General features: G+C 42.8%; 1 protein-coding gene across 1 annotated transcript in view; it reads left to right on the forward strand.

Moving 5' to 3' along the window:
• Nucleotides 1-14,483, forward strand: part of arid1b (AT-rich interactive domain 1B) — a 118,808-nt gene that overhangs the window by 23,796 nt on the left and 80,529 nt on the right. The window contains exon 3 of the mRNA XM_061242354.1: nt 5,087-5,224. Coding sequence (XP_061098338.1) covers nt 5,087-5,224 — 138 coding nt within the window. The remainder of the gene's footprint in view (nt 1-5,086; nt 5,225-14,483) is intronic.

The following is a 14,483-nucleotide window of genomic DNA, read 5'->3' on the forward strand; positions in this document are numbered from 1 at the left end:
AAAAAGGTATTGGAAATGTATATATATATCGCTTGGTGCCAATTCACACACAGATATTTGTAAAACATGTGGCAGGGCTATGTCAGTGTAATGTTCTACAATGCTGTGATGTTTTTTTTTCTTTATTTTACCTAGGGTCTCGAACCATAAGTTCCAAATTAATTACACTAATTAATTATCTTGCTCTTAAATCAATCAAGTGTCCAATTCTGAAAAAATGCAGAGCTTGAACGTGTAGTTTGAATGGCATGTAATAATTACAGTAGCCTGGAAGCAAGAACAATACGATGCTAATTAACACTCAATTCTCAAATGCTTACCTCACTAAATGTCCAGACATGTTGTTGAGCATTTTCTGGAGCCTTTAGAATTTCAGAATTGGAAATAATACAGAACAAGCAAGGTTATTTCAATATTCCTCTAATATTCCAATAGAATAATTAATTATACACTTTTGCCAAATAGAACACGGTTTCTCCGTTGACTGAGAAAGCGTCTGGACAAATGTCAAGTGAAGACAGAATTATGCCAAATAAATTCATTTTGGCTACCGTATATCAGACATTACACTCGTATCATTTCTGGGATTAGCCTGGCATATGGATAGTAACTGACATTTATGATTGAAGAATGTCAATGTCCAAAGCTCAGAAACCTCCTCCCCAGATAAATAAAATTAGGATCTAAAGAGATCAGTCATTCAGAATGAGACCGCAAACTGTTCCTTATGCAGTACTCTGGAATCTTAGATTTTCAATACTAAATCTGTAGCTACATTTACAGCATGAGTCAGAGTCAGCGAATGGGGAAGATTGGGTAGACTGCATGGTTAATGTAGTCCTGAAATCATGGTCCTTGAGGGCAGAGAACTACTGGTTTTCCGCCCTCCCTTTACCTGGGAGCTGGTGTGAAGACAATCTGGCCGATCTGTAGCGCTAATTGTTCAGTTAATTACCCGGGAGTAAAGAAAACCAGGGCCAGATTTGGATTCAAGGGATTTCATGGTCCCTGATGTGGAGAGAGGTTTATGAGGGTCTCACTTTCTCCTGAAGAAACCGGGGTATAATAATTCCACATTCACACAGGGAGTTATAATGATTCAAAGATCCAAAAAAATCAACCTCTGTAGGAAAAACCTCATCTCAATTTGCTTTAAGATTGTGAAGCAGACCTAAAAATCTGTCCTGAACGGATGGTTTCAGGTTCACAAGCCAATTTTCGTGTAAAGCCTCACTGGTTTCAGCTGTGGTGTCCAATATGTTTTCATGAGGTTACAATAAATTAAATTAAAGCATCTCCCTTTACTTATTTACATGGTATACTGTGTATTACTCAACAGAAAGTATCTCATACCAATTAACTGATGATAGACTAATGATGTTGGAATTGAAAAGCATTTCAATGTCAACATTAAAAGCCTAGCTTCAAATTTCATTTTAGTTCAATTTAAGATCTGCACTCTAGTTTCAAGATTGTTTGAAGTGCAAGATCATAACTACCAGAGCTGTGGCTCTTGTTTATGACCTTGGTTGGAGAATATGGCTGCAAATTCCCCTATTACTGTATTTTTAGCCTGGCTTAGGCGGGTAGAGGTGGGTGATAAGACGATTCTGTGTCATCGGAGGTATGACTTCAGGCATGATACGCCTTTTCACATAAATCGTGGCGATGGCCTATGATCGCTCGCTGCAAGGCATGTCGTGGCACTGGTTTGTGGCGGTATGATAACCTTTCTGAATTTTTTTTTCCCCCCAGTGTTCCAAGTGTCAAGGTATCAAAGCATAAATTTGCAATGCTGTGACTCAATAGCAATAACCTATATTTGTATGTATACAACCTCACTTTGAAATCATGTGCCTCACTGTTTCCTGATTATAAGGAAGTACGCTAATTCAGGTTATGGGCTTCTGAATATGCAGCTTAAGTGAACACCCTAATTTTCTGAAGAAGAATCACGTTTACTCCTCTGAATATTGATTGTTGAACCCTTCCTAAGCAAGGCCATTGTTATTATTTTTATTACTTATTTATTGTTATAAACTTGTTTAGTTTATTCAATTATATCAGCACTGTATTTTTTGTATTTTGACCAGTTGCATTTTCGGAAAATAATTGCTCTTCATTACAGTATCTTTGTTTGGAATTAAAATCTCATGTGGTCAATAGTTCATGAAAGAATAATTTAAAAGTAAAATTTTACACAGACACATTCCCATATTAAACTGAATAATAAACTGAAAATTTGTTGTGGTCTCAATTTTTGCACAGCTGTATTTAAAGCTTTATCATATTTTCATAATTACTGATATTATTTATTTGTTTGTTTACTTAACTATATTTATGTCTTTTACCATATGAGCCAACTGACAAAAAATGGTGACATCTTGTGAGGACTGCGAACTATCATAGGATTTGTTTTGGCTCTATTGCCCACCCCTAGTGGAGGGTGTCTCTGTAGTCAGTATAAACCCGTTCGAAGTGCGCTGGTGTGGAAGAGTCTAAGGGTCAGACAAACCGGACCGTATAAGGGACGCAGACGTCTGACGAGCCGCAGCAGCCGAGGGGTTAACGGCGTAATCTCCCCTCCTGACAGTCCGCGGGGCGGGCGAGCGCGTTCCAGCGCTCGTAAAACTCGGCTGCGGGTGAGGAATGCGCAAGGCATTCCATGGCAGGGAAAGAATCGGAACCGTTTCTCAAAAGTCAGATCAAAGGCCTGAAAGCGGGGCTGGAAGTAAGCGAGACCATCTTAAGTTAATACTGCCGCAGGCTTCCAGCGGGGTGTGCGCTTCACAGCTCGCAGCCTGCTCCACGCAACGCCTCGGTGCCAGACGTCGGCCGTGGAGTGCACGTCAAACAGGCTCTGCCGTCCTCTTTCCTGGTGGAATTGAGGCCAAGTCTTGGTGTCCCCCATGGCTACGTCCTGGGGTCAGGGGATACAGCGGCTCTCGAGAGCGGGCGGGAAGCCGGAGCTCATTTGAACGCTTTAGCGTAGCGCATTTTCGATCCGAGGAAACCGGCCTTGAACGGGCCTGCCAGCGTGTCACCGTCGGAGCCTCTAATAGGACGCAGAGAAGGCCCGCGCCTGGTTTCAACCTGTCAAGACGGCGGTTTCTTGTCTCTTGCCGCGGCCGTGAGCCGAGAGAGCCGCGCATGTTCTGAGTAATCCCTGTGAGGGGAGGGTGAGTGTGATCTGACGTGAGCCGTGGCTGTCGGGTCCGGAAGGGACGTGGTCAGGCGCATTGATTTTAATGTGTGCCGAGTGTGGCGAGTGGGGCAGAAACCTCTTTACACGCCAAAGTGACAGGAGAAGGGAATAAATGGAGGAAAAAAAAAAAATTGGGCCAGAAGTGTGGCTCAGTGCTTATGGAAGCGGACTTATTTCTGGAGCGTCGCAGGCTCAAATCCCGGGTGGGACATCGCAGTGGTACCCATGAGCAAAGTTCTTAATCTCAATAGCTTCCGTTAAATGAATCAGACGGTGAAACCGGATAATTAGGGCTCCAATTTTTCATTATCATGGAATCCTGATGAAATATGTCCTTTGGAAACAGTTTTCTTTTTTTTTCGGATAGGAAATGTTTGGTCTTTTCAAAATGGTATGAAATAGTCTGCACGACTCATTTATTGCTAGGAAACTGGGCTAATGTGAGTTAATGGGAGGTTTTAACCAATCAAAGAACGGGAAGTGGTGTGCATATTGATTGACATTTAACTGCGCTACATAGGAAGTCCAAATTAAGTGCCTTATGGTCTGTCTGTGCTTGGTGCATATTCTGCCTAACCTTAGCTCACACAATTACTGCGTTGTTTCATGAGTCTAACCTGCAAAATTGTGCTCGACACTAATTTTGCAAATTGCTGAAAGGTGACTATGTCAATAAGAATTGACTGGGCACCCAAGAGAGATAACGCATAGGCCCATGCCAAAAAAGAGAAGGCAATTTAAATGAAATGACTTCTGTTTTAAGTGTTAGTTACTTGTTTAATTTTGAATTTGCTGCTGAATGCTGTTTGAGGACATTTTGAACAACTGCTTATTTAATACAATCTCTTTCAAATTTTAAAATGGAGTTGATGCTAACGCATTTGTAAAGAAAAAATGGCCCTAAACATTGAAAATACACTCGTAGGAATGAAAGGGGGAAGATGAGAAGTGAATATGAATATTCAATATATCTTAATAGACAAGCAGCTTGAAAGTACAAGAGAAAAGGTATCTATCTAAAACATAAAATATGTTGTTGTCATTCCTGGTGGCCCCTTTTAGCCTTGTTGCTCTTAATTCCTTCCAAGGATGTTCTTCTTTTTCCTCTAATCGCACTTGTCCCTGGAATGTCTTGTGTAAAAAAAAAAAAAAAAAAAAAAAAAAAAAAGCTTACAACAACAGCCTGTTCATTAGCACCGCAGAAACAGGCAGTGAACAATGGACAGCACTCTATATTCCAAAGGCGCCACCAAAAGCTCTCTGCACTCAATTAAAGATAACCAGCTGTAGAGAATCTCAGGCCAGCGCTTTCCCCCAATGTCCTTTAGAACATAACTTTGGTGAAGACGAGGTTGAGAGGGTGCGTTCTGTTTGCGAGTATTGCTGACAGCTGCTCTTCTGTTAAATTGCGTGATGGATGCGTGTCCTAACCAGAACCGCAGAGGTTCCAAATTTGTTATTGTGATTGGTCAATCTGGATCTATTGAAGGCTCGCTTGCTCTTTCCAGATTTGCATCTGCACATCCCGTTGACGTTGCTTGCTGGGATTTGTATTATTTTCCTGCCTGTTTGACCGGGTGTGAGAGGGGGTTGGAATTGATAGAAGCATCTGGGGCAGTCGGTTCAGACTTTGGGGCTTGACCCTTGGGCCACAACATTGGGGGAGACGGAGGCCTAATGAGCCTAGCGTGGGTAAAAAAATTGTTTGAGCCGCAGGCAGTAAGACAGGCTGCCATTGAGTGCGTGGGAGGTTCTCTGAGAGCAGAGAAGAAGAGTGTGCGATGATGTCATAGAGGGCAAGAGCTGTGTTGGCGAGCGAGAGCTCCGAGGCGGGGTGGTCCTGACTAGAAGGCTTTGTCTTGATTGGCTCTTTCTCTGCAGATGCCTGCCCAGTACAGCCAGCAGGGTATGGGTGCATACAGCCAGCAGGGCCAGGCCCCATACTTCAGCCAGTCCCAGCAGCAACCGGCCGCACCCAGCCAGCCCCCCTACATGCAGCCTCGAGCCCCACCCCAGCAGGTAAGACATCCGCCCCGCCATCCTCTGAGAAGATCTTGAGACCCTTCATATGACTGAGATATTCATACGACTGCCTTTAGCATGTCTTCAGACAGGACAGCCCTGCTCATCCATTCCAGTGAGTCACATCTTCGCCACGGCTGTGTGCCCTTTAGAAGCGCTGGATATCACACATCAATGCAGAAAGTGCTGTGACAAGCTCTGTTGTATTTGCAAACCGGTTCAGGTGTACATTGTATTTGACTCGGAGAACATCAGCTTCATAAATCGTTTTTGCCCAAATCCTACAGAGTCGATGTGATGAGTGCACCTGTATTTGAACACTTTCATATTGGGCGGCTGTAATGGAAACATAGATACTGCTTCGGTGATGGACCTGGAGCAATTTTATGGCAGTCAAACATTTCCTCTCGTCCATTAAGAAGTTGAGAGGTTTTGTAGCATTACAACGAGGAGTGCACTTGGCTTCGCTTTCTTAATAATATTACAAAAAAATGCAAATGGTTAGTAGGGGTAAAAAGAACTGCACAAAACCTTATTTATTTTATTTTTTTACCGATTCCCATCTTGTTTAGACATCTCAGAAGGGCTTGTCCTAAAATGTGACTGTGTAAAGAGTTTCAGTGCTTTTTTTTTTGCTCTTTCTACAACCCCCAAAGGCCAGTTGCTGTAATGAAATCCAGCTTTTCCGTCTTTATTAAATCATTGTGTTGGCAGCCCATGTTTAAGGTATAGAGCAGGGCGGTCAGAGTTATTTGTATTCATGTCTAGTAAATAACCTGCAGGAGAGTCTGGAGGAGAAAGAAAAAACACTACCCTGACCTGTGGGTAACCCCTTCAGCTCATTTGGTTTACAAACAGGCTGCAAGGGAAGTGTGGCGTGTGGAATATATCCAAAAATGGGGCGATTGCCGCAGACGCAAGACGTTGACCTTGTGTCGAATTCTCGGGGGCTCCAGAGTAATTTCTGAGGAAAGCATACAAATAGCCTTGATGCTCATATTACCCATGCTCGTCTCGATTCCCAGACCTCTAAACATATTCTTTTTTTCTTTATTAAATTTTAAACGACACCGAGACTTATGGGTCATGAGGGGAGGGGGGAGGGGGTCCTTGCTTTATGTGTTGTGTTGGTGTCATCGCCTTTACAGGACTGTGAAAGGGAACTAGACCCCGGCTCTTTCTTACCTTCAGCACCGTGACGGCTGACTTTTTTTTGGGCGGGCGGTCGGGCGGTCGGGCACTGGTCATGTAACATAGACTGTAATGATGACCCCCACCTGGTGTGTTCAGCTGTTAATGCGTCTAGGTCCTTTAACAAGGTCTGTCCTGTTACCCCTTTCCTGACATAACTGCAGAATCAAGGCATACTGCAAACAAGCTTGGCTTGGCTGACAAGGTTCCGGTATTTTCCTTCATAATGCACTGACTGTAATATGGCCCATGAATTTCAATAGCGAGACATTGGAAGTAGATTCCTAAATGGAAGGAGAAACATGAATAGATTTCTCAAGCTTTTACTTTGCTAGTGAGGAAGAAAATTGGCTTTATCTTTTTTTTTTGTTTTACCGAGATATACTTGTTGTGGTGCAATTTAGAGGTATGGCTTCAGTACCCCCCATCTTGTAAAAAATGCTGTGCTTAGTTACAGGTATTTACAGCTATTGCACAGTTATTTCATTAGAGGACAAGACTGAACAGCTGTCAGAACTGCATTACTTTGTATATATCTTTTGCAACCTTTTACTCGTTCACTTCTTCCCAACAGCTGTGGGCTGTACAAATCACCACACAGTTGGAGGACAATGCATTGGCCCAATGACCAGGCCAGCACTTGATAGCTGGTGGATCTGAGTTGACACAAATAGTTCCTGCTTGTTAAAAAGGTAATGCAGAACCTTGTGTTGGCCTGATTTTAATACTGCAGAAGGAGTACAGGCGAGCTCAGGGATGTATTGCTTATCAAGGGATGGAACTGGCACGGCTGACGAAATTAAACTGAAACGTAGGAGAAGAAAAGAGAACCATTTTCTGCAAAATGTTTTTTCATATATATATATATATTTTATATGAAGAATCTATAAGGCAACTGTATTTTTATGTTTTTAAATATAAAATATAAAATATTGCAATACAGATTGACCCTTACTTAATTACATGATTTATTTTCATTTAAATGTAATATGTTGTTGAATCTCCCTCGATTTCCTAATTAAGCATATTAACAGTCAAGGAAACGCTCTCACTGCCAAGAAATCTGCATTTCCTTCTGGAAGAATGTCATGCCTGAACATTAATGAATGGCATTCTCTTTGTGTAATGAATGAGAAGGTAAAGCAAGCACGCGTGCATATTTAACTCTGTATCAAGACATTTTTAATCATTGTTTTTGTCTTCAACAGGTTATTAAAGGAGTAACATAGGACGAAAATAAGACGATACATTTTAAACGCTTACTTCTTCAAAACTAAAGAACGGACATATTTAATAATTTCATTGTGTTTCTTCAATGCCCTCTTGTGCAAATTGCATTAAAAAAACGTAGAAAGCCTACTACAATTTAAGATATATATGTTAAATTCATTTATTTTATGCTGCCATTGCTTAAACTTTCCGTTTAAGTATTTTTATTGTCTGCCACCAGTCTGTCAAATCTCTTGTTAGTATTCAACTCTTGACCTGCTAAAATTGATATCAATTCCAATTCTGCACTTAAGACGCCGGTCTTTGTAATCATCAAAGTGCACAATATAGCTACTGCTATCTGCTAAACATTTTAGTGAATAACAAGGGTCGCTGTTCTTGCATGACGAGTATCATCTCCAGTTGTCCTTTTAGTTTCGGTTAAGTGCACTAACCTGGCATCTGCCAGCAAACCAGGACAATTGGCAGCATGTGGTTTGCGTGCCTTTCTTGTGTGAATTTGCTGGCTTTGGTTGGAGACGTCTGGACAGATTTAGCATCTGGCTGAAGGTGGGAAAATGTGCCTAAATTTGTTATAAGCCTCACAGAGCTCTAAATCTCACAGTTTTTCATCCTAACAGTTTTAATATAACGTTCAGAGTATGTGTGGCAAATGCTTGCCTAGTAGAAACGGATTTGGGGCTTCCATATTTCACTTTCAAAACCACTTGAAACTAAAATGCCGAATTCAAAACATCATTGTCATATCTTCTCCTTTAATTCTGTTGCGTTATATGTGTGTTGAACGTTCACTTAAATTTGTCCCTGATGGGATTTTAAAAAAGGAGCATCTGTGACATTGTGGATAGATGGCGTCTGAGATGAGGTGTTCGCATGAAAGGAACCACTCCCATTATGTGTTGCCGGAACGAAGAAAAATCTTGTCTCGTTGCCAAACGTTCACTTGGGGGAATTCTCTGAGAACACGAATACAGCTTTGGGCCAAGCCGAGGACTCTGCCAAGCTCTTCCCTGTCATCAGAGCTGAAGTGATGGGTCACATTACTGAGGGAAGGCCGTTTTAGGCCTTGAATCAAGCATATTTCCAGGGGCTGAATTTCCTCCAGAGGTGAAATTGCTTTTGGCAGAAGATGAGCCTTACCTGAGAAGCGATGAGGAAGCGAGCCCTGTTTATTTTCTCCTCCGTTCGACCCAAGTCAGAGGTACAGTTTGACCCGATTAAGGACTATTCCAAGGGGGCATCCCGGCTCAGCCCTGTCTTAACAGGCTACTGTTCTTCCTGACAGATATATATGAGGTTTTTGGTATCTCATACCACTCAATTAATGAGGTTTCCTCAGTTTATCAACCCTCTCCCTAAGGAGTGTGGTTTCACAGGCTGTTTATCAACCCTGTCCTTAAGGAGTGAGGTGATATCTCTGGGTGCTTGGAGTTTTCTTTTTTTTCTTTTTCTTGGTCCTGTTCTTTTGCAGGTCACAGCTCTGTTGAGTATCTGTCATCAGTCAGTCTAAAGCGAGAGACCTGTACTGTTTCAATAATTAAGCAAAACATGTGATTAAGCAGCGGTATGTAATTATTTTAATTATCCAAGTTGACCTGATCTGTGGATTGTTTCTGACAGGATGAAGGGTGGAGGAATGACATGTAGTGCTTAAAGGGAAAATATAACACCAGTCCTTAGAGGGGGCAACAGAAAATTATAATTTTAGAAGGTTTCTCTTGCCTTCAAAGATATATATATTTTTGAAAAGCTGTCAATTCATCCCAAAAGCTCTGAACCGAAGAAATCCACGATAGTGGTAATGCCATGCACTGAATTTTTTTGTGTGAAGATTTCTTTCCACAGTAAAAATACAGGATATCCTAAAATGGCTTCCCGTCTTGCTTCATTGAGCAGTCCTTTCTATATTGAGCAAGTGGAGGATCGACTGTGAGGGACGCCATTTTAGCGCAATATTTTAGTTAAAAGGGAGTCACTCCACTTTCCTAAAAATGGCTACCTCTGCACTGCTGTAGAGCCTGGAATGTTCTTGGCTTGGACCACCATTGCTGGAAACCATCAGGTGCGCACTCTGGTCTGAGTGACACTGGTGCTCTGGCTGTTCTCTGTTGCTTCCTGTGTTCTCATTTCCCGTTTCTTCTATAGCCCAAGTTTGCTTCTGTATCTGGTCTATCAGCATACACTGAGCTTTTTACAACCTCCTGAAAAATATCACCGCAGCTTAGCAGGAGAGGGGCTTTCCATGCAAAAGCACTATACCACCGGTCTGATTTTATGGTAAGATAACACGCAGTCATAACTATTAGTTCCTTTTCCCCCGAAACAAAACGTTCATAATGAGTTTTGTCTTAGTTGGGTGGGATTGTTTTTTTTGTTATTTTTTTTTTTTTTTTTTTGGTCTCGCAGATGTTATGCCTAAGCTGGGCCTAAGGTGTTTGGTTTCATTTACTGTAGGTCTTTTGTGGTTGTAAGCTAACTGGATTAAAGTGTCTTTACTGGTCAATAGCTGTGAAATTGAATGTCCTACGAACAACAGCAAAAAAAATAAAAATCCCAGATTTCCCCCACTGGGATAGCTGTCTTCAGAATTCTGTCCTTCCACCAGGAGAGCAAGAGTACATTCTTTTCTCGGTTGTATGTGCAGGGGGGTAGGGCCACTCGAAGTTCACCATCATTAATTGGTCCCAATTTGAATATCAGTGAAGGACTGTTAATTAGCTGCATAATTATGACATGCAGGATGGGAGGGATGGGGCGGTAGGAAATGGGGGGGGGGGGGGACATACATAGTGTGGAGAGATAGCTGACCAGGAGACCTGTCCGTGCGAAAGGTTTCGGCTCTGTAATTTGCAGGAGCTGCTTTTGATTGAACTGACCTTTTAAATGTCATCCCGGATTTCATTGGCTGGAGGTTTACCCGGTCACTGGAAATGTGCTCTCCTCTGATTGGAACGGCCTTTTGGACCGCATGATGTAATAAAGGGGAAAGATCGTTTGAATTTCCGTCATTCCAAATCCAGTTTCTTTGCCCTCCGGGGTACTGTTGTTTTCGTGGTTACTTTTAATTCAGTGGCTTTCCGGCAATTAACCATTTGAAGAGAAGGTTTTTTTTTTTTGGTTTTTTTTTCTTCAGAATACTTTTTCTGTCAATAGTCAGTGTTCTAGAATGTTCCTGGTGAACAGTGTTTGCAGCAAACTGTTATTGTTGAACGATTCGCCACCAACACCTTTTTTATACAAATAGATTTGACTTGGTTATCTGTGATTTATTTTTAAAGGTAAGGACAAATATTACATTGATGAAAGTGTATTATAGGCAAATAATTATCAACTATTTAACTCTTGGCTTTTTCCCATTAGCAGTCATTTTTGTTTGCTGTTAGCTAACCTTTGCATGTCAGTTGTTATTGTTACATCAGCATTAGAATAGTCAGTTGAGAACACTTAAATGGGTTAAAGATTTTTACCGTGTCTTGTGTATGTAAAATAAATGGTTTTTGGGAGATCCCCAATATATAGTGCCTAATATTCTTGGCACTCTTTGATGGACGTGCCTTGCACAGTGATGATACAAGTCTTGTAAATGTTATCCAGCCTCTGAAGAGCCGTAATGGTACCCACTTTCCAATCTGCGCATGCTAAAAGTACTGGAGTTTCTCAGCAGGTGCTCCACAAAGTCTTTTACCCCTTATATGAGCCACTATGCTCCATACCAACAGAGAGATATCACAAAAGATGTGCTTCTGAAAGCCTGTTGTTCTTAACAAAAGTCTCACTAGAGAAACTTGAATAGAAGACCACAGGAATTGTCACATTGTACTACTTTTTCTGAACCTAGTGGCAACCCTCCGCCAGACTGAGTCCGCCAGCTCTTATAATCTGTGTTCATTTGCAAACATTATCAAATTAGAATGAGCTGCATTGTTGCCTTGGCAACAGTGCTCCAGCTTCACATGGCTCTGCGTTGTTTGAAATTGCTTCAGTAATGAAGCCGCCATTGGAGAAGCAGGAAGGTTTTTTTTAATTTATTTTATTATTTTGTATTTTTATTATTATAGTTCACATAAATTTGCTTGCTTGTAAAGTGGCACTGGTTACTGTTTAGTAGTTCCCAAATGCAAACAAACTGTTCTTGTGTGACCTGGGGTTTTGCAGTAGATCTGTTCTTCTGCTGAGACACACGTACACATGCATACACAGAGATGCGCGCACAGACACACACACAGACACATACCCACTGATTCTCTCTCTCACACATACGCACACACACAGGCAGAGGTTCTCTCTCTCACACATACGCACACACACTCTCAGGCACAGGTTCTCTCTCTCTCTCACACACACACACACACACACGCACACACACACACACAAGCCGAGGTTCTCTCTCTCTCTCACTCACACACACACACACACACACACACACACACACACAAGCCGAGGTTCTCTCTCTCTCACTCACACACACACACACACACACACACACACACACACACACACTCAGGCACAGGTTCTCTCACACACACACACACAAGCAGATACAGCTTCTCACACATACACACTCACACACACATACAGGCACAGGCACAACTTCTCACGTACACACACACACACACACACATACGCACGGCACTGCTTCTCACAGACACACACACATACGCACAGACACTGCTTCTCACAGACGCACACACACACACACGCATAGGCACCGCTTCTCACACACACACATGCGCACACACACACACACACACACAGCTCCGCACATACACGCTCGGGCACACTGCCAGCATCAGACACAGATGAGCTGCATAGTTAAATCTGAAACGACTGGCTTTAGGCCCCCGGGATGTGCCAGGGTACGGGGCACTTTTAAAGACATGCAATTAAGTTTAATTTTTAATGAATATTAATGGCATTAGCGGCAGAGATTTGGTGGAGATCTGCATCTAAAGGTGTCGGAATGACTAATGTATCTGGAAGAGCGTGGAAAGCTCTCGGAGAGAACCACCCGTGCATTGACACGGTCATCGCGGTTGACGTGGGAGAGGGTTTGAGGAAGGGTGGACCGCTTTGGGGATTAGGTTTCTAGTAGAGAGTTATTTTTCAAGGCTGAGGCCTCGGAGTAGTTTGCATGAGCTCATACATTTATGAATGCGTTCCTTTCCCACCTCCAACAGGAGAAAAGCGCCCACATCTCCGGCCGTCACTCACACGCGTTCCCCCAGTGCACCGCGGCTTAATATTATACCGCTCTGTTTGTAAATCTAAAATTATTTAAACGGGCTCGGATTTACATATCCCATGCGTGCCTCAGACAGTCCCCCCCACCCCCCCCCCCACCCCCTGGCAGAATGCATTCGCTCACGTGGGGGAAGGTTTTCGGCGTGACCAGGCGCTGGCCAAATTTGTAGACCGTGCGATAGCGAAGATGGAGCTTCGTCAGCAGGCTTGGCAAAATTATGATGAAACTCCATCATAGGTGTTGAAAACGGGCTCAAGCGTTTTTGGCTAAAACGCGACGGGGCCACGAAGCATCGAATAACTTCAGCTGCGCTTCTCAGCGGAGACATTTGAGCCTGCCCTACTGAGCGTTTTGATATTGGCGCCTCCCTTTGTCTTTCTCAGCGGGCGCGCGCCAAAACCGAAAGCCGAAATACACTTGTCATTTTACAGCTTCGCAGTATCGCAGGGGGGGTGGTAATTGACAGTTTTCCCCTGCCTTTTTCCCTTTTCAATTTTAGCCGCGTTCAGTTTTAGCCTCGTATGGCAGCCTCCTAAATTGCAGCCTTCGTCGTCGTGTGAAAGCTGGAATGCGGCAGTTCCCACAGTCAAAGCTAAAGTGGCCGATGATGTCATAATCTGAGTGTAAACACTGGCATGAGGCTGACCTGCGTGTGACCCACATATTCCGGAGCATTCCGCTTGAGTAAACGCACGTGCCTGACTGAGTTTGATTTTAGCACCAGGAGGGCGACAACCAACCCCCCCCCCCCTTCCTTTCCTCGTCTATGGTGTTGAATTGGCGTGTTCTAATCAGGGTTGTATTTGCAGATATACTTTGCAGCATTTTAAGAAAGTAAGAATGACATTGTGAAGACATACCTTCAGTACAGTACATGTTTACTATCGGATGCGGTTTGTAAATGCCATGCAAAGCTATTTCTTTCAGAACAATTAATAACAATTAAGATTCTAGGCCTTCTGCCAGAACGCACAGCTTTATGCAGTAGCATGGATGTCTGTGTTAAACTGGAGCATATTTACTTTCATATGAAACTAAAAACATCAGTAGGGTATGGGGGTCACTGGCCTGTAGGTTCATTAAAATCTGAACCACTGAATTTGTGAATTAACTGCCAGTACATCTTATGCGAGCTGGTTGCATGTGAGTAATGATGCCTGTATTTGGTCTCAGACATCCAAGAGGCTAAATATTACCGATGAAGGTAAAACCTAGCCTTGCTCCATGCCAACGGAAGTCTAAAAATGTTTAAAATAAAGTAGACCGTGCTTCTATGCGTATATTTTACAGTTCAAAGGTGTATCAAGTGTTAATATTAATGCCCTGCATATGAACTTGAGGATTGCTTCAAGCTTTTTACTTGCGGGCGCACACCTGTAGTATGTCATGGATTGCTGGCTAAGTAGGAAAACAATTCTTAATATTCTGTAACCGAGTTTGTCCCATATTTCCTATCTTCCCCTAGTACTAATATTAGTGCGCCTTCAGTACACGGGTGAACTTCGTCTGTTACCTGCCGTCTGCCATGTTCAAAGCCCGAGCCTTGGAACCAGTCTGTCAGGACAAGAATCACAACACCTTGCCTGGATTGAC

Source organism: Conger conger, chromosome 5 (assembly GCF_963514075.1).
Source record: "Conger conger chromosome 5, fConCon1.1, whole genome shotgun sequence".
NCBI lineage: Eukaryota > Metazoa > Chordata > Actinopteri > Anguilliformes > Congridae > Conger > Conger conger.